This window comes from Pseudorca crassidens, chromosome 5 (genome assembly GCF_039906515.1).
Source record: "Pseudorca crassidens isolate mPseCra1 chromosome 5, mPseCra1.hap1, whole genome shotgun sequence".
Lineage (NCBI taxonomy): Eukaryota > Metazoa > Chordata > Mammalia > Artiodactyla > Delphinidae > Pseudorca > Pseudorca crassidens.
Genome location: NC_090300.1, coordinates 82,230,534 through 82,251,348, shown reverse-complemented (window position 1 = coordinate 82,251,348; position 20,815 = coordinate 82,230,534). Strand labels below are relative to the sequence as shown.

General features: G+C 35.5%; 1 protein-coding gene and 1 non-coding gene across 3 annotated transcripts in view; both read left to right on the top strand.

The window, feature by feature from the left end:
- EAF2 (ELL associated factor 2) overlaps window positions 1-20,815 on the top strand; it is a 56,116-nt gene that overhangs the window by 4,757 nt on the left and 30,544 nt on the right. For both annotated transcript variants that reach the window (XM_067738727.1, XM_067738728.1), the window contains exons 2-4: window positions 2,073-2,167; window positions 9,526-9,662; window positions 11,656-11,801. In XM_067738727.1, coding sequence (XP_067594828.1) covers window positions 2,073-2,167; window positions 9,526-9,662; window positions 11,656-11,801 — 378 coding nt within the window. The remainder of the gene's footprint in view (window positions 1-2,072; window positions 2,168-9,525; window positions 9,663-11,655; window positions 11,802-20,815) is intronic.
- TRNAG-ACC (transfer RNA glycine (anticodon ACC)) lies at window positions 7,454-7,526 on the top strand. Its single transcript has one exon. It is a non-coding gene; the product is annotated as a tRNA-Gly (tRNA).

Genomic DNA, 20,815 nt, shown 5'->3' with positions numbered 1-20,815 from the left:
GTGTGAAGGTAAATAAAAGACAACTCTACTTAATATAACAAGTAATAAAATGTGCAATTTATTCTAACAATAATAATTAGAAATATAAATAGGTTCAGAATAGTTTTGATGGACTTACTGGTTATAAATTCCAGCTCATTAAGCAAACCTACAGATATTTTGAGTACATTTCTGTCTGTTATTGGTATCACATATACTATAGGCATTTATGCATAGGCTTCAAGGGCTTGTGAATCCCTTGAAATTATATAGAATTTGATATGTATATTCATATATGCATATTTTAAGCATGTATTACTTTTTTTAAAGTTAATTAATTTTTTTATTTTTGGCTGCCTTGGGTCTTTGTTGCTGCATGCGGGCTTTTCTCTAGTTGCATCGAGCAACACTTTTCTCTAGTTGCATCGAGCAACTTTTCTCTAGTTGCATCGAGCAACACTTCATTGCAGTGTGCGGGCTTCTCATTACGGTGGCTTCGCTTCCCTTGTTGTGGAGTATGGGCTCTAGGTGCACGGGCTTCAGTAGTTGTGCACACGGGCTCAATAGTTGTGGCTCGTGGGCTGTAGAGTGCAGACTCAGTAGTTGTGGCACATGGGCTTAGTTGCTCTGCGGCATGTGGAATCTTCCTGGACCAGGGCTCGAACCCGTGTCCCCTGCATTGGCAGGCGGATTCTTAACCACTGCGCCACCAGGGAAGTCCCCATATATGCATTTTTATACAGAGAGGATCTGTAGCTGGTCTATAATTTTCATCAGATTCCGATAGGGACTTATGACTATCCCTCATCTCCTAACACTACCCCTCCAGACACATGCATATACACAAAAGTTTGGAACTGTGGATCTAAGGCAAAGAGGCTATATAATATGGGCTGGGTAGAGTGTGTGGCTTGAGTTCCTCGCTTATCTTTTACTGGCTTCGTTACTTTAGAGGAGTTCACCATCAGTAAAATATGGGTGAGAATATTCAATTCAGAGAGTTGTGAAGATCAGAAGTAATGATATAAAGAAAAAAAAATCTGTTTTTAAACACTAAAACAGAGGTTATAGATTTACATCCTATCAGCTGATTTTGACTTTAGAGATGCTTTTTTTGACCCACACAGTTGTTGTTTTAACATGATTTGGTTGTAAATACCTAAAAATCAAGATCTTTTATACAAAAATCTGGATTACCAGCCTCTATTTAAAAGAAACCAGAAGATAACCTGGCAACAGCAAAGGAATTCTGTATCAGAATTATTTTCAGTCATTGATGTATATATATATATATTTTGAATTTTATTTTATTTATTTTTTATACAGCAGGTTCTTATTAGTCATTGATGTATACTGATGTGAATTATTTTTAAGTGACTTTCATATCTTAGAGGTTTTTAAACTTGCTCAGTATGTGAAATATCTTAGCACCCTGTGTTCCCTCTAGGTGATATATTTTAATGACATCAGTTGAATTATAATCTAATTCAAAATGAAAACTTATTTTAATTTCTTCTGAAGTGGCAGATTTGGTTAAATTTACACATCTTTTAGTGGTGTATGTATCCATGAAAAACTCAAGCTGTTAAACTGAATAAGTTTTCTTTAAATTTTCCCCATGAATGTGTGTTTGCTGTGTTTTCATTCATTTTGTATTCTGCTAGGACAGCAGACAAGTGGTAGTAGGAGCCCAAGGTGGTTTAAGAAAAATTTAGGGGAGGAAAAAAACTGAAAATTGAAGATGTTCTACTGATATTGGTTTTTAGAAAATTGTCAAGATACTGACATTATTTCATTTTTAGCAGTGGAACATCGTAGTCTAGTTCATCTTGATCTAAACAGGATCCCAAGGGATCATGAAGTGAGGAATACTGTTTTAGAGTGTAGCTATTTCTTTTTCTCTCAGAATTATACATACACAAATAATCTGGATTGTATTTTGTTTGTTTGCAATATTAAGACTCTTCTAAGCCTTTTTAATTACTGGCTATTGAAAAATGATTTATCACTCTGAAACATGCTCATATTTTTGATACCCAGGTATTCAGGTATTCTTCCATCTTATAAAAACCAGTATCTATATCTATTTTTAGATGACTTCAAACCTGCTTCTATTGACACTTCTTGTGAAGGAGAGCTTGAAGTCGGCAAAGGTGAACAGGTGACAATTACTCTACCAAATATAGAAGTGAGTATTTCCATATATTTAAACTAAATAGATGTTTTTACAGGATTTCCACTAAATTTAAATGAAAATGATTGTACAATTCATGTAGTGGTAGTCAGTTAAAAAATTAATAAATATAGCAAAGCAAAAAAATCATATTTTAAACTATCTTAAGTAAAACAATCTTAAACTCTTAAAATTTACTTTGTAAGTTTCAAGAACTATCATATTAAATGATTTGAAACAATTGGAGGTCTAAACAGATATTTATTAAATCACTATTATGAGCCAGATTTTGTTCTCCAAACTAGGAATAATAACATATGCCCTGCCATGTAGTCCTAATCTGTTACAGCAGACAGACATATAAACATCTATCTAGTTCTATAGATTAGAACAGAGACAAAATTCTGTTTAAGCACATAAATGGAATTAGATACTCTGCCTGGTGGAATCTTTGTTTTTTTTTTTTCCCTGCGGCACGCGGACCTCTCACTGCCGCGGTCCTTCCCGCCGCGGAGCACAGGCCCCAGCCGCGCAGGCTCAGCGGCCACGGCTCACGGGCCCAGCTGCTCCGCGGCACGAACCCGCGTTCCCCGCATCGGCAGGCAGACTCCCAACCACTGCGCCACCAGGGAAGCCCTGCCTGGTGGAATCTTGAAAGGCTTCATAAAGCATATGCTATGTGGGCTGAAACTTAAAGGACAAGTGGAATTTCATCCGTTATAAGAGGAGTAGAATATTCTAGGCAAAAGGAACAGTATGTGAAAGGCTCCAAATGGAGAAAGGACAAGTGGAATAAATGAATGAATGTAGTAAATTACAGAATAATGAAAAATGATTGATAGGAATAGAGACTGGAAAGGTAGGTTGGGACCAGATTATAAAGAATCTTTTATGTTGTAATGTAGAATTTTGAGATTATGTCATAGGTATTAGAGAACCATTAGAGGTTTTTAAGCAGAGAGCTAACATGATTAGATTTGTGCTTTGGGAGTGATTTTAACAATGACTTAGGGAATGGACTGGAAAAGAAAGAGACTAGGTCAGGTAGGCCTTTACCAAAATTTTGCCCATTTCAAAAATTGTCAGATATATCAAAGTAATGCTGTCAAATACTGTTTACATAAATATGCAAGTTCTTTGTTGTATGCTCTAGTTTTCTCAGTCCTTGAGTTAGAAATTTCTTAGCATTCAACCTAAGTTTCTTTTTCCTTTTATACTGACTTGATCTATTCTCAAAGAAAACCAAGACTAACTTTATACTCTAACATAGAAAACACTAGACTTTCTGAGATTTTTTTACATTGTTTTAACTTTTGTAATACGAATGGTTTTGTGCTAGTTCATCCACATTCTCTTGTATACATTTATGTGATGGCTTGTCATGGTTAGAGGTATAGCAAGCAAGCTCTCTATCCTCTATCTAGCCTTCCATCTGTTTCCTTTTGTCTGTCAACACTATATATTGAGACCCCACCTATATGTCAGACTATATGAGTTGCTGCCTCTGAAGGTTTCCCTAATGTTAATGAAATTTGTGGGTGCATTTTATTGTATATTTCTCATTTGCTCCCTTAGAAATTGAAGAAATCAGTCTGAGACATTGTAGATTAGTAAGCCTTTGTATTACTCTGTTTTTAAAAAGTGTTCAGATTCTGGTGTCTCTAAAATAGTTTGGATATTAAGTACCCAATAATCTAAGGCTTTTTTTGCTTTATGAGGTTTATTAAAGAAAAGCCCAAATCATTCACTTAATCTTAAAAGTTATTGAAAAGCCTCAGGTGGATAACAGGCACCACCTGTTATCCTGGTCTCAGATTATAGGATTATTGATCAGTGATGATTGGTTTGCAGAACTTTAGATGAGTTCTTCTTTGCCATGTAGCATATTATTTTCTCAAATTACAATCCTCCCATCCTCATCCCTTGCATTGTCTTTCTACTCCAAGCAGATGGGGATTCTTACATTTATTAATAAACCTTTTTCATTCACACATAATCCTGCTTTAATCAAGAGTTACCATCTACCATGTGTTCGATTTTGGTCTCAATTGAAAATACTTCTTGAAGGAATGACAACTATAGGAGGAAAATTTCAAGCTTCAAATTGTAAATTTATGAAATAGCAGAGAAATCATTTGGGAAAAAGTAGTTCCCTCCCCACCTCAGCCCACCAGAGATATGTCCAAAATGACTACGCCTCAATATTTTTGTGTGTATATGTGTGTATGAGAAAGGGAGATGGTTGGACAGACAGTCCATATATGCATATACTTTCTGTGTGGTAAGTCCTTTGCTAGGTAGCTGTTAAGAATACAGAGGTAGGGACTTCCCTGGCGGTCCAGTGGTTAAGACACCACACTTCCACTGCAGGGGACACGGGTTCGATCCCTGTTGGGGGAACTAAGATCCAGCATGCCATGTGGCGTGACCAAAAATAAAAATAAAAAAAGAAGACAGAGGTAGACTGGACGTGGTAGGTGTCCTAAAAAATATTATCATTTAATGAGGAAGATAGGAGATAATTGATTAAAATTTAGTAATGTAAGGACTATCATAAAGGTATACACAGAATATTATGGGAGTACAGAAGAGCGGCGATTCAGCCTGGGGAGGGAGAGGAGACATCAGGATATGCTGTCTTGAAGATGAGTTGAAATTACCCAGGTGAAGGAAAGAGGGAAGGACCTCTTAGAGAAAAGAAAGACGTGGGCTAAGACAAAGCAACAAAAGAGTCTGTTACATTTGAAGAACTATATATAAGCCACTATGGCTAGGTAAGAAAGGGTGCATATGGGGACATAGTCGGAGATGGTATTTAGGAATCAGATAAAGAAGGGCCTGATGTGTAATGCAAAAGAATTTGAATTTTATCCTGTGAATCTTTCAGATAGCTGGAATGGAAGAGAATTGTTAAAATTACCACTTGCTAAGAACAAATTTTTTTTTCTGCTGGGCCTACAATCCTTGAACAATTGTGAATAAGAATAGAAATTATATTCTCAAATTTTGTGGAGTTTTACCCCTTCATTAAAGAACTTCTTCAAATAAGTAGGAGGTTTACATTTCTTCACAGTTCTTAATTTTGTGGAAATGTAATGATTATTAGTTTGAGGCATTTATATTCTCCTATTTTCTTTATCAACTTGCTTTCATCATCTTGGTGAAAATGCCTAGAAGCTTGGAGGCATTCCATAAAATAGAATTTTTATTATTATACTTTTAAGAGTACCTTCAGGTTCTGGTGGTTCTTCGATAGGGTAGATTTTCTAATTCTCATTCCTCTAGGTTTTCTTTGGTAGTATAAAATAGAAGAAACTAATAAAAATGAAGACTGTTAAGGGGGTTAATATTGGGCATTTACAAATCTCTCTTTTTTGTAAACAATTCTCTATGGTTGACTGCTATAAAATTTCAAAATGTTGAATATTGAAAGGAAAAGATTTACTTGACTGTTATGATTTGTTATTGGTGTTGTCCAGTTTGGCATATTTTTAGTGCTATCTTGTGAGGTACTTTTGTGGACTTTGATGAAATAGCCCACAGGAAACTTCCAGCTACACTTCCTATTATGCAATGAGTGCATCTCTAGTGGTTGCTCAACAGCTTTTGCCCACAAACCCTGGACTTGTGAGAGTTCCATATGTCTGATGGCTACTATGCCACTCTAGATGACGCTGTTGGTCACAGTCCCTTCCAAGATGAGTCTAGTCTGATTCTTTCCATTGAGTTTACTTAGCTTACATGGGAAAATAGCCTACCATGTTCTTGGGACTTCAGCTTATTTTAGGACTTGACTCCTATTTTAACGTCCTATTACAGTTATACTTCTAAATGAATTATATTTTTATCATTGTATAATAAACCTTTTTTACCCTGTTTCTGTGATTTTAAGGTTAAATACCACCTTGTTTAATATTAATATTGCCACCTTTGCTTTCTCTTTGTTTGTATGTTCATGGAATCTAAGTGTCTCTTACTTTTATTTAGCTTACATTTTAAGTATATCTTTTGTTAACAGAATATTCTGTTTCATTTTTAAACCAATTTTGACACTTTCTATTTTTATTAGGAGAATTCTATCCACATTTAGTTCAAAGTTTTTATACTTGATTTTTATTTCTATCATCTTATAGTATGTGTATTAGTTATTTTAATTTGTTTTCTTTTTTCTGTTCTTTATTAGTTTTGTCAAGCGTCTCTTCTTTCTTTTCTTTTTCTTTGTTTTCCCTCATGTTACTTTGGGAGTATTATTGTACTCTTCCATTCCATTACTGATTACTTTCCTTTCCTGGTATTCATAATAAGGCATGATCAGATTCGCCTGTTAGCAGATGGGAAATAAAACTAGAAGGAGAATAGGGAGGAGGATAACAGTAATCTAGGTGACCTGATGATTGGGTTCTGATGTTGGGTTATAGCAGTAAACATGGAGGTGGTAGCATGTGTTCCATAGTTATTCAGAGGCAAAAAGAGTTCATATGCTTCGGAGTTTCCTGGTACCTTAATAGTTTAATACCCCTTTCTTGAAATATGAAATAAGAGGGCAGAAATTGAAATTTAAAATAAGAATGGTGCTCAATTTAATGAGGAAAAAAGTTTAATTTAAAAAAACTTGTTCAAAGTATAGAAGGCAGGTACAGGGATTGTGAAAGGCTTACTTAACTTGTTATTTATGGTAAAAATGTTCATATTGTTCACATTCAACATTCATTGAGTACCTGTGAAGAGCTTGGTACTTCAGGTGCTAGGAGCAATAAAAAATTTCTAATCCAGTCCTCCTCCTTCAGAAACTCAGAGTACAATAATGTATTTTAAAATGTTTTCTAAGTAAGAATACAAGTATTTTTTAAGAAGAATATATTACGTGACTCTCTTAAATGTAATTTGAAGCCCTTGGGTTGCTATTCTGGGGTATCTTACTCACTTGTTTTTAGTCAAGACGTTTGAAAAATATACTTATCAGCCAAGTAGGCCCAACTTAGTTTTGTCATGATCATGCTTCTGGCTCTCTACCTTACAGGGCTTCAGCTAAGTGCTCTGCATCTCACTCTTCTAGGGGCCACTCCAGATATGTCCTTATCTATGTGCTATGCATGCTTGACTTCCTGTAGATCATTTTTGTTTTAGAAAAACTTGTTCCTTACTTTTGGTTTCATAATTTTCTCTCCCAGCCTCTCAGAGGTCTCTAACCTACCCCTTTTTTATGGCATCCTCAATTACCAAATTTATCTCATACTCCTCTGGTAATGTGTTAAGCCTCTAATGATTGTTAACTTTTAAAATATGATATCCCCTGGGACTTCCCTGGTGGTCCAGTGGTTAAGACTCTGTGCTACCAATGTAGGGGGCCTGGGTTCGATCCCTGGTCAGGGAACTAGATCCCGCATGCCACAACTAACAGCCTGCATGCCTCAACTAAAAGATCCCGCGTGCCGCAAAGAAGATCCCACATGTGGCAACGAAGATCCCACGTGCCACAACTAAGACCCGGTGCAGCTAAATAAATAAATATTTTTTAAAAAAATGATAGGCCCTTTAGTCTTTTTTAGAAGTCATCTTTTTCTAACCTGATCTAACATTACTATTGTATTTGGCAAAATTGTTATAATCAGTGCTTTAAAAATTTAATGTACTTTTATAAAGTTCAAAACCAAGCAATTATAACAATATATTATTTAGGGATACATATATGTGGGATAAAATAAGAGAATGAGAAACATAAAATTCCTTCAGGGTTGAGGGAGGCAGGGACAAAGGATAGAAGAGGAGCATAGGTAGATGTAGGTTATTAGTAATGACCAGGATTCTTTAACCTTCTATTATGGAAAATAGAATAGTATAATGAACTCCTGTGTACTTACTGAGCTTCAACAATTATCAACATTTTGCTAACCTTTTTTTTTGCGGTACGCGGGCCTCTCACTGTTGTGGCCTCTCCCGTTGCGGAGCACAGGCTCCGGACGTGCAGGCTCAGCGGCCATGGCTCATGGGCCCAGCTGCTCCGCGGCATGTGGGATCCTCCCGGACCGGGGCACGAACCCGTGTCCCCTGCATCGGCAGGCGGACTCTCAACCACTGCGCCACCAGGGAAGCCCCGCTAATCTTTTTTTAATAGAGCTTCCTACTTTTTTCCTGGCATATTTTAAAGCAATCGCAGACATTCACAAATGCTATGTATGCATCTCTAACTGATAAGGATATTTTAATTTTCACCTAAGTACCATGGTAACCCTGCTATTATCACACATAGTAGAATTAATTGTAATACTTGGTCCATATTCATGTTTTCATGATGGTTTCAAAAATGTCCTTTTTCAGTTTTTCTCCCTAGAAATCCATATAAAATCCCTATATTGTATTTTTATTTATTTATTTTTACTGAGGTTAATTTACAGTTCTGTTAGTTTCAAGTGTACAGCAAAGTGATTCAGTTATACATATATATTCTTTTTCAGATTCTTTTCCATGATAGATTATTATAAGATATTGAGTATAGTTCCCTGTGCTATACAGTAGTTCCTTGTTGTTTACCTATTTTATATTCCTATATTGTATTCTGATATTATGTTTCTTATCTCTTTTATTCTGTAAAAGTCCCTCCCCCCTTTTATGCCACTGGTTTGTTGGAGAAACCAGGTTAATTGTCCTAGAGAATATACCCACATTCTGGATTTCAAATTACTTCTGTCTGGGATTATATAACTTGTTTCTCCTTCCTCATATTTCCTATAAACTGGTAGTTATTTCTAAAGCCTTGGTGAGAGTTAGATTCTTTGTGGGTTTTTTTTCAGGCAAGAACACTTTATAGGTGATGCTGCCTACTTTCTTTTATATCACATCATGAAGCACATAATGTCTGGTTGTCCCACTTTTAAGGACACTAAAATTGATCAGTGAGTTTAATGTAACATATGTTCCCTGATACATTCATTTTCCTTAATCTGCATAGGGAAGCCCCCCTTTAATAAAATGCCAGATTTAAAAAATTAAATTTAGGTAGGAAGAAGAGGAAGAGTAGGAAATATAACTCAGGACTTTTGTTCCCTTATTGTAAAGTATATTGGTTGTATTAGAATTGAATCCCAATTTCCTGTTGTAGACCACGTCTACAAAGATTTGTGAAACGAATCTTTACTGGCTCAGGGCAGCTGCTTCTTCTGTTCCCTTTCCTCAAGACAGCAATTTTGAGATCTCAGCCTCTCTTCATCTGTCTTTTTTACTATACTCCTTATTGCCAGAGTAGTAAATTTAGGCAGTTAGGTGACTTGAAGTACAGTATATCAATAGATTGAGAAAGACAGAAGATCTCAAAGGCCCTCTCAACTGAATTTCTATGATAAATTTCAAGTAATAATAATTAATTTTTTAAACAGGGTTCAACTACACCAGTAACTGTTTTCAAAGGTTCAAAGAAACCTTACTTAAAAGAATGCATTTTGATTATTAACCATGATACTGGGGAATGTCGACTAGAAAAACTCAGCAGCAACATCACTGTAAAAAGAACAAGGTATGTGGTTAATGAAATAAATTATTTAATCAACACATAAATTGCTAAGAGAATGTCAGTGAAAAAAGTTATTGGATTAAGTCACACTATTACATAAGGGTTATTTCTGTCTGGTACAAAATTTTTTTTTTTTTTCTTTTTGCATTACGTGGGCCTCTCACTGTTGTGGCCTCTCCCGTTGGGGAGCACAGGCTCCAGACGCGCAGGCTCAGCGGCCATGGCTCATGGGCCCAGCTGCTCCGCAGCATGTGGGATCTTCCCGGACCGGGGCACGAACCCATGTCCCCTGCATCGGCAGGCAGACAGACTCTCAACCACTGCGCCACCAGGGAAGCCCTACAGAAATGTTTTGATCTTTTTCCAAGTTTAAATTTGGTGAAGATCCTTTAGCCAGAAGCTTTTACCATTTCTCCCTATGATATTTAAAAGCTTGTTTTGTTTCTGTATGTTTTCTTATATGTAGGTACGTCTTTTATTCTACTGTAGATACTTTTGTAGAACTGGACTAAAAGGAGCCATTACACAATCTCCAAAATAATTTCATTATCAGTAGTAAAATTTTATCAAGCACTTAGAAAATGTGAGGCAAGAAAAAGGAGAACTTCCTATACAAATACTAACCTCAGAACGTCCACGTTTTAATTGGATTAGCAGATAATTCTATTAAAAATGTCAATAAGAGAACATAGCCATCTCAAATTGTTTTTTTGGGGGGAAATAGGCAGTGCATTAATTAACATGTTTTTTGGGGGGAAATAGGCAGTGCATTAACAAGCCATACAAATAGTATAGATAAAAATTGTCCTAGGAATTAAAGGAAGGAAGACATGGTTCGTCGGAGCATTCAGGGAGCCCTTACTGATGTACCTTAAGAGGAGGTTAAGATTTAGGGCTTTTTTTCCCCCCCAAACATATTTCATGATAAGGATTGCCTTTGGGTGCTTGTTAAACAAATGAGTTCCCCAGTTCAACTACAGATCAGAGAAGGAGCCCAGGAAACTTTTTTTTGTTTTTAATTATCCCCTCTTCCCAGGTGATTTTTATTTGTAGGAAAGTTTGGAAAATACTGATTTAATTGATCAGAGAGAACATGAGGATGTAAACAAGACAGGAATGTATCTGACTTATTTGGAACCTATGAATAAGACTTGCTTGAATAGAGCAGAGATTTGTTTCTTTCCCTGTATACAAGTATAGAAAGTGGGATATGAGGTTGAAAGTAGACTAGAGGTAAGGTTATAAAGGTAGGTTGCCTTCAATATTAACTATGAAATTAGGACATTGTCTTATTGACGGTGGTTGCATATTAAAGTTTTTTTAACCAGGGATCGACATGCTTACATTCTTGTTTTGAAATGTAAATCCACCAAACAAATTGATTTAAATGAAACAATGTGGGAAAGAGAAAAATGCACAAACCACGATGTTTTAGAGTAGGAATGAAGAGAAAAGTGAAGTTCTAAATACTTTGTGAAGGAAGGACTAACAGGATTTGGTGACTGGAAATGGGAGAGGCAAAGTCAAGCATAGTTGTGTTATATACTTTTTTTTTTTAAGTATTGAAGGGAAAGTATACGAACCTCCTTTAATAACATGTCTTAACCTTATGAATGAGAAATGTGGGAGTGATTTAATTTTAACAGAAATGGTAATTTCAGAATTTAGGGAATGTAATGTGTCTGCTATACTCATGTATAATTTCATTTTGTTTTAGTCATTTGTGTATGTCTTATCTCTTCAGTTTTGAGCAGTGGCTTTTTTTAAATTCACATTTGTATCCCTCAGTGGATTTGTGTGTATGCCATGCCTATAGCAGGGCTCAATAAAGGTTTGTTAAATAATGAATTAAATTAATGCTTTAATCCTTGAATATCGTTTTAAAGATCTCTAGGAAAAAGAATAAGTGGTCGATTTTAGTAGCTTTGTAAGTTGAAATTGTTGTTATATTGCAATCATCATACCTGTTTTGACCTTTTGATGTTCTTAATTGCAGAGTTGAAGGAAGCAGTAAAATTCAGTATCGTATAGAGCAGCAGCAGCAACAAATGCGGAATTCAACTAGGACTCCCAATCTTGTAAAACATTCTCCATCGGAAGACAAGATGTCCCCAGCATCTCCGATGGATGATATTGAAAGAGGTAAAATCTATGAGTATGTAATGGCCCTTTAAAATAAATTATTAATAAACGTTAAGTGAAATTTTTCATTTTAATTGACATGGGAACTAACTGTAAAATTCTAAAAACATAATGTTTTTTGTTATGGTTCTAGGGGAGAAGTGTAGTTTATGATTTAGAGTATTAAGTACGTAAGCTTGTGTCTATATAACAGAATTTATATTTTTTATTATTCAGGGGAAAAAGTAACTGTTTAGATATGTGTAACTGGAGTTTTCTTCTTTTTGACAGTTGTGATGATTCCAATTTAGTCCTTCACAGCGTCTTCTTGTTGAAGTTTTTTTATGTGTAGCCAGACTATAGATGTCTAAGATGTAGCCAAACCAGTAGTGGAGTGAGGAGATGTAGTAAGCCAAAGCAGCAGGCAAGTTCTTCTGAACTGCTGCTCACTTCTCAGCAGGTAGGTGCTTCTAGAGAGGCACAGTCTTTTTGAAAGTAAGGAAACTTAAATCTCCATTTTTTTTTCTAGCTGCAGTTTGGGTGTTTATGTTATAGTAATTGTGGTAGGGGTAAGACCCTGGTCACCAAAGTTTATTTGTTTCTACACTTTGCCTTCATAACTTGCATATAGCTCTCCGTTTCCACTTGCCCCCTTCTAGGCCCGGTATAGTATTAGTTCCCTAATATATTAGTGTTCCCTTTTCAAACAGTAAGGAAAATATAAGCTCAGAACCCTTGTTGCTACAAGGGATCTTGAATTTTATTTTATTGTTATATCTGCTTCCAAAATGGATTTGAATCATTATATCATTTTATATATGTGTACAATAAAAATCTGGAACAGAAAATTAAGATACTGGAGGGAAGAGGAAGCAAATTTGCTAATTATTAAGACATTAAATTTATATCTGAGCTTCCTATCCACTAATACAAAACTGAAAACTTTAGTGTATTTTGTATTATCTAAGAGGTTCCAAAGATTTGGACTCTTCCCTGCTACTAAATTCTAAAAGGAATTCATCGTATGGAACCTGTTCTTTGGAGAATTAAACTATATAGTATCTTCAACTATAATTTTACAATACAAAAAGAAGTTTCTCTATGTGACAGGTTTTTAGCAGAGACCTTAATAAAAACATTGTATTGTAGAATATAAGTTAAGGTAATCCAAGCATAAGATCTAACTTTGTATAAGAATTTACAGTTTGCAGAGCATGTTCCTTAGACTATCTTCTTTTAAATATTTTCTTAATATTTGACCCTACTATGCCAATGCCTACTGCTATGGTTGAAACACTTTTTTTAAGTTTATGATTAGATGTCTGTCAGCTTTACTAGTGTTTCTCTGGTTTACTTTTTACATTTACCTGTTTGGGCTATCTGGAATTCTAGTCTAAGAAATAAGAATCTAAACTTCCTTCCTCCCCAACAGTGTAATTACATAGATATTGATAGAGAATCAACAAATATAGTATTGAAAAAGAGTATCAATATCCATTTTTTGAATAAGCCAGTATTTCTTCTGCTGATATGAAAAGCCATTTTTTAAATTCAGTTTTTATTTTATATTGGAGTGTAGTTGTGTTAGTTTCAGGTGTACAGAAAAGTGATTCAGTCATACATATACATGTACCTATGCTTTTTCAAATTCTTTTCCCATTTAGGTTATTACAGAGTATTGAGCATAGTTCCCTGTACTATGCAGTAGGTCCTTGTTGACTATCTATTTTATATATAGTAGTGTATATATGTTAATCCCAAACTCCTAATTTATCCCTCCCACCTTTCCCCTTTGGTAACCATAAGTTTGTTTTCGAAGTCTGTGAGTCTGTTTTGTTTTGCAAATAAGTTCATTTGTATCATCTTTTTACATTTCACATATAAGTGATATCATATGATATCTGTCTTTCTGTGTCTGACTTATTTCACTTAGTATGATAATCTCTAGGTCCATCCATGTTGCTGCAAATGGCATTATATCATTCTTTTTTATTGCTGAGTAATATTCCATTGTGTATATATACCACAACTTCTTTATCCATTCATCTGTCGTTGGACATTTAGGTTGATTCCATGTCTTGGCTATTGTAAATAATGCTGCATTGAACATTGGGGTGCACGTGTCTTTTCAAATTATGGTTTTTCTCCGTATATGCCCAGGAGTGGGATTGCTGGATCATGTGGTAGCTCTATTATTACTCTTTTAAGGAGCCTCCTTACTTTTCTCCATAGTGGTTGTACCAATTTACATTCCCACCAACAGTGTAGGAGGGTTCCCTTTTCTCCACACCCTCTCCAGCATTTATTGTTTGTAGACTTTTTGATGATGGCAATCCTGACTGGTGTGAGATGATACCTCACTGTAGTTTTGACTTACATTTCTCTAATAATTAGCGATGTGGAACATTTTCTCTTGTGCCTTTTGGCCATCTGTATGTCTTCTTTGGAGAAATGTCTGTTTAGATCTTCTCCCCACTTTTTGATTGGGTTGTTTATTTTTTTTGATATAGAGCTGCATGAGCTGTTTGTCTGTTTTAGAGATTAGTCCCTTGTCGGTTGCTTCATTTGCAAATGTTTTTTTCCATTCTGTGGGTTGTGTTTTTGTTTTGTTTATGGTTTCTCTTTGCACTGCAAAAGCTTTTAAGTTTATTTTTAGGTCCCATTTTATTTTAAGGTCACATTTGTTTATTTTTTATTTTATTTTCATTACTCTAGGAGGTGGATCCAAAAAGATATTGCTGCAATTTATGTCAGAGTGTTCTGCCTATGTTTTCCTCTAAGAGTTTTATAGTATCTGGTCATACATTTAGGTCTTTAATCCATTTTGAGTTTATTTTTGTGTATGGTGTTAGAGAATGTTCTAATTTCATTCTTTTACATGTAGCTGTCCAGTTTTCCCAGCACCACTTATTGAAGAGACTGTCTTTTCTCCATTGAATATTCTTGCTTCTGTCATAGATTAATTGACCATACGTGTGTAAGTTTATTTCTGAGCTTTCTATCCTGTTCCATTGAGCTATATTTCTGTCTTTGTGCCCGTACCATTCTGTTTTGATTACTGTAGCTTGGTAGTATAGTTTGAAGTCAGGGAGCCTGATTCCTCCAGCTCCATCTTTCCTTTCAGGATTGCTTTGGCTATTTAGAGTCTTTTGTGTTTCCATACAAGTTCTGAAAATTTTTTTTCTAGTTCTGTGAAGAATGCCATTGGTAATTTGATAGGGATTGTATTGAATCTGTAGATTGCCTTGGGTAGTATATTCATTTTGACAATATTGATTCTTTCAATCCAAGAACATGGTATATCTTTCCATCTGTTTGTGTCATCTTTGATTTCCTTCATCAGTGTCTTACAGTTTTCAGAGTACAGGTCTTTTGCCTCCTTAGGTAGGTTTTTTTCCTAGGTATTTTATTCTTTTTGATGTGATGGTAAATGGGATTGTTTCCTTAATTCCTCTTTCGGATTTTCATTGTTAGTGTATAGAAATGCAAGATATTTCTGTGTATTAATTTTTTATCCTGCAACCTTACTGAGTTCCTTGATAAGCTCTAGTAGTTTTCTGGTAGCATCTTTAGGATTTTCTATGTATAGTATCATGTCATCTGCAAAAAGTGACAGTTTTACTTCTTCTTTTCCAATTTGGATTCCTTTCATTTCTTCTGCTTCTCTGATTCCTGTGGCTAGGACTTCCAAAACTATGTTGAATAAAAGTGGCGAGAGTGGACATTCTTGTTTTTTTCCTGACCTTGGAGGAAATGCTTTCAGCTTTTCACCACTGAGTATGATGTTAGCTGTGTGTTTGTCATATAAGGCCTTTATTATGTTGAGGTATGTTCCCTCCATGCCCACTTTCTAGAGAGTTTTTATCATAAATGGGTGGTGCTGGATTTTGTCAAAAGCTTTTTCTGCATCTATTGAGATGATCATATGGTTTTTACTCTTCAGTTTGTTAATGTGGTGTATCACACTGATTGATTTGCAGATACTGAATAATCCCAGCATCCCTGGGATAAATCCCACTTGATCATGGTGTATAATCCTTTTAATGTACTGTTAAATTAGATTTGCTAGTATTTTGTTGAGGATTTCTGCATCTATGTTCATCAGTGATTCTGACTTGTAATTTTCTTTTTTTGTCTGATTTTGGTATCAGGGTGATGGTGGCCTCATAGCATGAGTCTGGGAGTGTCACTTCCTTTGCAATTTTTTGGAATAGTTTCAGATGTATAGGTGTTAACTCGTCTCTAAATGTTTGATAGAATTCACCTGCCATGCCATCTGGCCTGGGCTTTTGTTTGTTGCAAGTTTTAAAATCACAGTTTCAATTTCAGTACTTGTGATTAGTCTGTTCATATTTTTTGCTTCTTCCTGGTTCAGTCTTAGAAGTTATACCTTTCTAAGAATTTGTTTATTTCTTTTAGATTGTCCATTTTCTTGGCATATAACTGCTTATAGCAGTCTCTTGTGATCTTTTATATATCTATGATGTCAGTTGTAACTTCTCCTTTTTCATTTCTAATTTTATTGATTTGAGCACTTTCCTTTTTTTCTTAATGAGTCTCGCTAAAGGTTTATCAATTTTGTTTATCTTTTCAAAGAACCAGCTTTTCGTTTCATTGATCTTTTCTACTGTTTTCTTCATCTCTATTTCATTTATTTCTTTTGTGATCTTTATGATTTCTTTCCTTCTACTAACTTTGGGGTTTGTTCTTCTTTCTCTAGTTTCTTTAGTTATAAGTTTAGGTTGTTTATTTGAGATTTTTCCTGTTTCGCAAGGTAAGATTGTATTGCTATAAACTTCCCTCTTAGAACTGCTTAAGGTAATTATCGATATGTATTTCTGCTTGTCATTTTGTTCATTGTTTAGGATTTGTTTTTGTAGGTGTTTTTTCTTCCCTTCCTCTTTTGTTCTTTTCTCTTTTGATTTGATGACTGTCTTTAGTGTTGTTTGGATTGTATTTTCTTTTTTTCTGTGTATCTATTGTAGATTTTTGGTTTGCAGTTACCATGATGTTTTGATATAGCAGCCCATATATATATATAGATATAGATATAGATATAGATATATATGGTTGTTTTAACACATTTTTTACCAGCGACGTATTACAGCCTCAGGTGTTAGTTTCTGCAAAAACCCCCGGTCAATAATGTGTTAAGTTGCTGTTCTCTTAATTTCAGATGTATTTCCAATATCCTACATTTGTACTCTCCTCTTCTCACGATTGCTGGTTTTGATATATTTGTGTATGGATGATATCCTAGCTTTACTGTATGTTTCTCTTTACCTGTTAGATTCTCTTGTTTCTAGTTACAGGCTTCTCTTTTCCACCTAGAGGAGTTTCTTTAGCATTTGTTGTAAAACTGCTTTGGTGGTGCTGAATTCTCTTAACTTTTTCATCTATAAAGTTTTTGATTTCTCTGTTGTAGCTGAATGAGAACCTTGCTGGGTAGGCTATTCTTAGTTGTACGTTTTTCCCTTTCATCACTTTAAATATATTGTTCCACTCCTTTCTGGTCCACAGAGTTTCTGCTGAAAAATCAGCTGATAGACTTATGGGAATCCCCTTGTATGTTATTTGTTGATTTTCTCTTGTTGCTTTTACTATCTTCTCTTTGTCTTTAATTTTTGTCAATTTGAATAATATGTGTCTCAGCATGTTCCTCCTTGGGTTTGTCCTGTATGTGACTTTATGCACTTCTTGAATTTGAGTGAGTGTTTCCTTTCTCATGTTAGGGAAGTTTTCAGCTATTGTCTCTTCAAATATTTTCTCAGGCCCTTTCTCTCTCTCTCTTCTCCTTCTGGGACCCCTATAATGCAAATGTTCGTCAGTTTCATGTTGTTCCAGAGACATCTTAAACTGTCCTCATTTCTTTTCATTCTTTTTTCTTTATTCTATTCTGCAGCAGTGATTTCCACCATTCTGTCTTCCAGCTCACTTATTTGTTCTTCTGCCTCATTTATTCTGCTATTGATTCTTTCTAGTGTATTTTTCATTTCAGTTATTGTATTTTTCATCTGTTTGTTCCTTAAATCTTCTAGCTCCGAAAAGCCATTTTTGTCACATGCAGAATTTCTTTCTGGACTTAAGTCTATCTCACAACATAAGATGTACAGTGGCCAATACATGTATGAAAAGTGGATCAGATTCACTAATGCTTTCAAAGTTCAAATTTTAAGATTAAAAGATATTTTTTTCTAAAATTTAATAGTTTTATTCTTGCAATGTCTGACACTGTGCAGGGGTTACAAGAGTATGCCTAGAAATGAATAAGCTAAAAGTTTAACATAATTTCAAGGAAAAATGGATAAATTCACTTAATAGTGGGAGATTTTTAGTATATCCCCTCTCAGTAATTGATAGATTCAGGCAAACCCCAGATTAATAAGATTTGCAAAACACCATTAAGAAACTTGAACTAAGTAGACATACATAGCACTTCCACTGTTTGAGATATATAGGTTTTTCAAGTCCGTGTGAAATTAAAAAACAAAACAAAAGAAAACTGACCATGTGCTACATAGCAAAGCATCTCAACAAAAAAAGACATTTTGGGACTTCCCTGGTGTCACAGTGGTTGAGAATCTGCCTGCCAATGCAAGGGACACAGGTTTGATCCCTGGTCTGGGAAGATCCCACATGCCGCGGAGCAAGTAAGCCCGTGCATCACAGCTACTGAGACTGCACTCTAAAGCCCTTGAGCCACAACTACTCAGCCCGTGCACCACAACTACTGAAGTCCAAGTACCTAGAGCCCATGCTCCACAACAAGAGAAACCACCACAATGAGAAGCCCACACACCGCAAGAAAGAGTAGACCCTGCTCGCCACAACTAGAGAAAGCCTGCACACAGCAACAAAGACCCAACGCAGCCAAAAAAAGATATTTTTCTTTTTTAATTGAAGTATAGTTGATTTACAATATTATTTTAGTTTCAGGTGTACAGCATAGTGATTCAATATTTTTATAGATTATAACCCACTTAAAGTTATTATAAAATAATGGCTATATTTCCCTGTGCTGTACAATATATCCTTTTTAAATTTTATTTTATACATATTAGTTTGTATCTTTTAATCCCATACCCCTATCTTACCCCCACTCTCTCCATGGGTAACCACTAGTTTGTTCTCTGTATATGTGAGTCTGTTTCTGTTTTGTTAAACACATGTTTTGTTTTATCTTTTAGATTTTATATTACACATATAAGGGATAAGATACAGTATTTGTCTTACTCTCTCTGACTTATTTCACTAAGCATAATACCCTCTAGGTCCATCCATGTTGTTGCAAATGGCAAAATTTTGTTCTTTTTATGGCTGAGTAATATTTCATTGTGTATATATATATATATGTGTGTGTGTGTGTGTGTATAAATACCACATCTTCTTTATTCATTTATCTGTTGATGGACACTTAGGTTGCTTCCATATCTTGGCTATTGTAAATAATGCTGCTGTGAACATTGGGGTGCATGCATCTTTTCAAGTTAATGTTTTTGTTCTCTTTGGGTATATACCCTGGAATGGGATTGCTGGATCATATGGTAATTCTATTTTTAGTTTTTTTAAGGAAGCTTGGCTGCACCAATCCACATTCCCACAAACAGTGTACTATGGTTCCCTTTTCTCCACATCCTTGCCAGCATTTGTTATTTGTAGACTTTTTGATGATAGCCATTTTGACAGGTGTGAGGTGATAACTCATTGTGGTTTTGATTTGCATTTCTCTGATGATTAACGATGTTAAATATTTTTTCATGTACCAGTTGGCCATCTGTATATCTTCTTTGGCAAGGGTCTATTCCAGTCTTCTGCCCATTTTTAACCAGATTGTTTAGGTATTTTTGGATATTGAGTTTTATGAGCTGTTTATATAGTTTGAATATTAACCCCTTATTAGTCATATCGTTTGCAAATATTTTCTCCCAATCAGGAGGTTGTCTTTTCACTTTGTTGTTAGTTTCCTTTGCTGTGCAAAACTTTTAAGTTTAATTAGGTTCCATTTATTTTTGCTTTTGCTTCTTTCTTCTTAGGAGACAGATCAAAAAATATTACTACAATTTATGTCAAAGAGTGTTCTGCCTATGATCTCCTCTTGGAGTTTTGTGGTTTCAGGTCTTACATTTCTGTCTTTAATCCATTTCGGGTTTATTTTTGTATGTGGTATTAGGAAATGTTCTAATCTCATTCATTTACATGTAGCTGTCCAGTTTTCCCAGCCCCACTTATCGAAGAGTCTATCTTTTCTCTATTATGTATTCTTGCCTCCTTTGTCATAATTGACCATAAGTGCATGGGTTTATTTCTGTCTCTTTATTCTTTTCTACTGATCTATGTGCCTGTTTTTGTGCCAGTATCATGGTGTTTTGTTTTTATAAATTTATTTTATTTATTTATTTTTGGCTGTGCTGGGTCTCTGCCACTGCACGCAGGCTCTCTCTGGCTGCATCGAGTGGGGGCCACTCTTCGCTGTGGTGCATGGGCTTCTCATTGCGGTGGCTTCTCTTTGTTGCGGAGCGTGGGCTCCAGGCCTGCGGGCTTCAGTAGCTGTGGCGTGTGGGCTCTAGAGCGCAGGCTCAGCAGTTGTGGCACACACGGGCCCAGTTGCTCCACGGCATGTGGGATCCTCCCAGTCCAGGGCTCAAACCCACATCCCCTGCACTGGCAGGCAGACTTCTAACCACTGCACCACCAGGGAAGCCCTATCATGGTGTTTTGATTACTGTAGCTTTGTAGCATAATCTGAAGTCAGGGAATGTGAAACCTCAAGCTTTGTTCTCTTTTCTCAAGACTACTTTGGCAATTTCGGGTCTTTGTGGTTCCATGTGAATTTGAGGGTTATTTGTTCTAGTTCTGTGAAAAATGTCATGAGTATTTTGATAGGGAAAGAGATATTTTTTCATTTATCTGCTTGGTAGTAGCTAAAATAATTGTCAACATCCAGTACTGGTGAGGATATAAAGGGAAACAAATGTGTGCATACATTTTTGAAGAAACATAAATTGACATATATTTTTTTGTAGAGGAATTTTTCC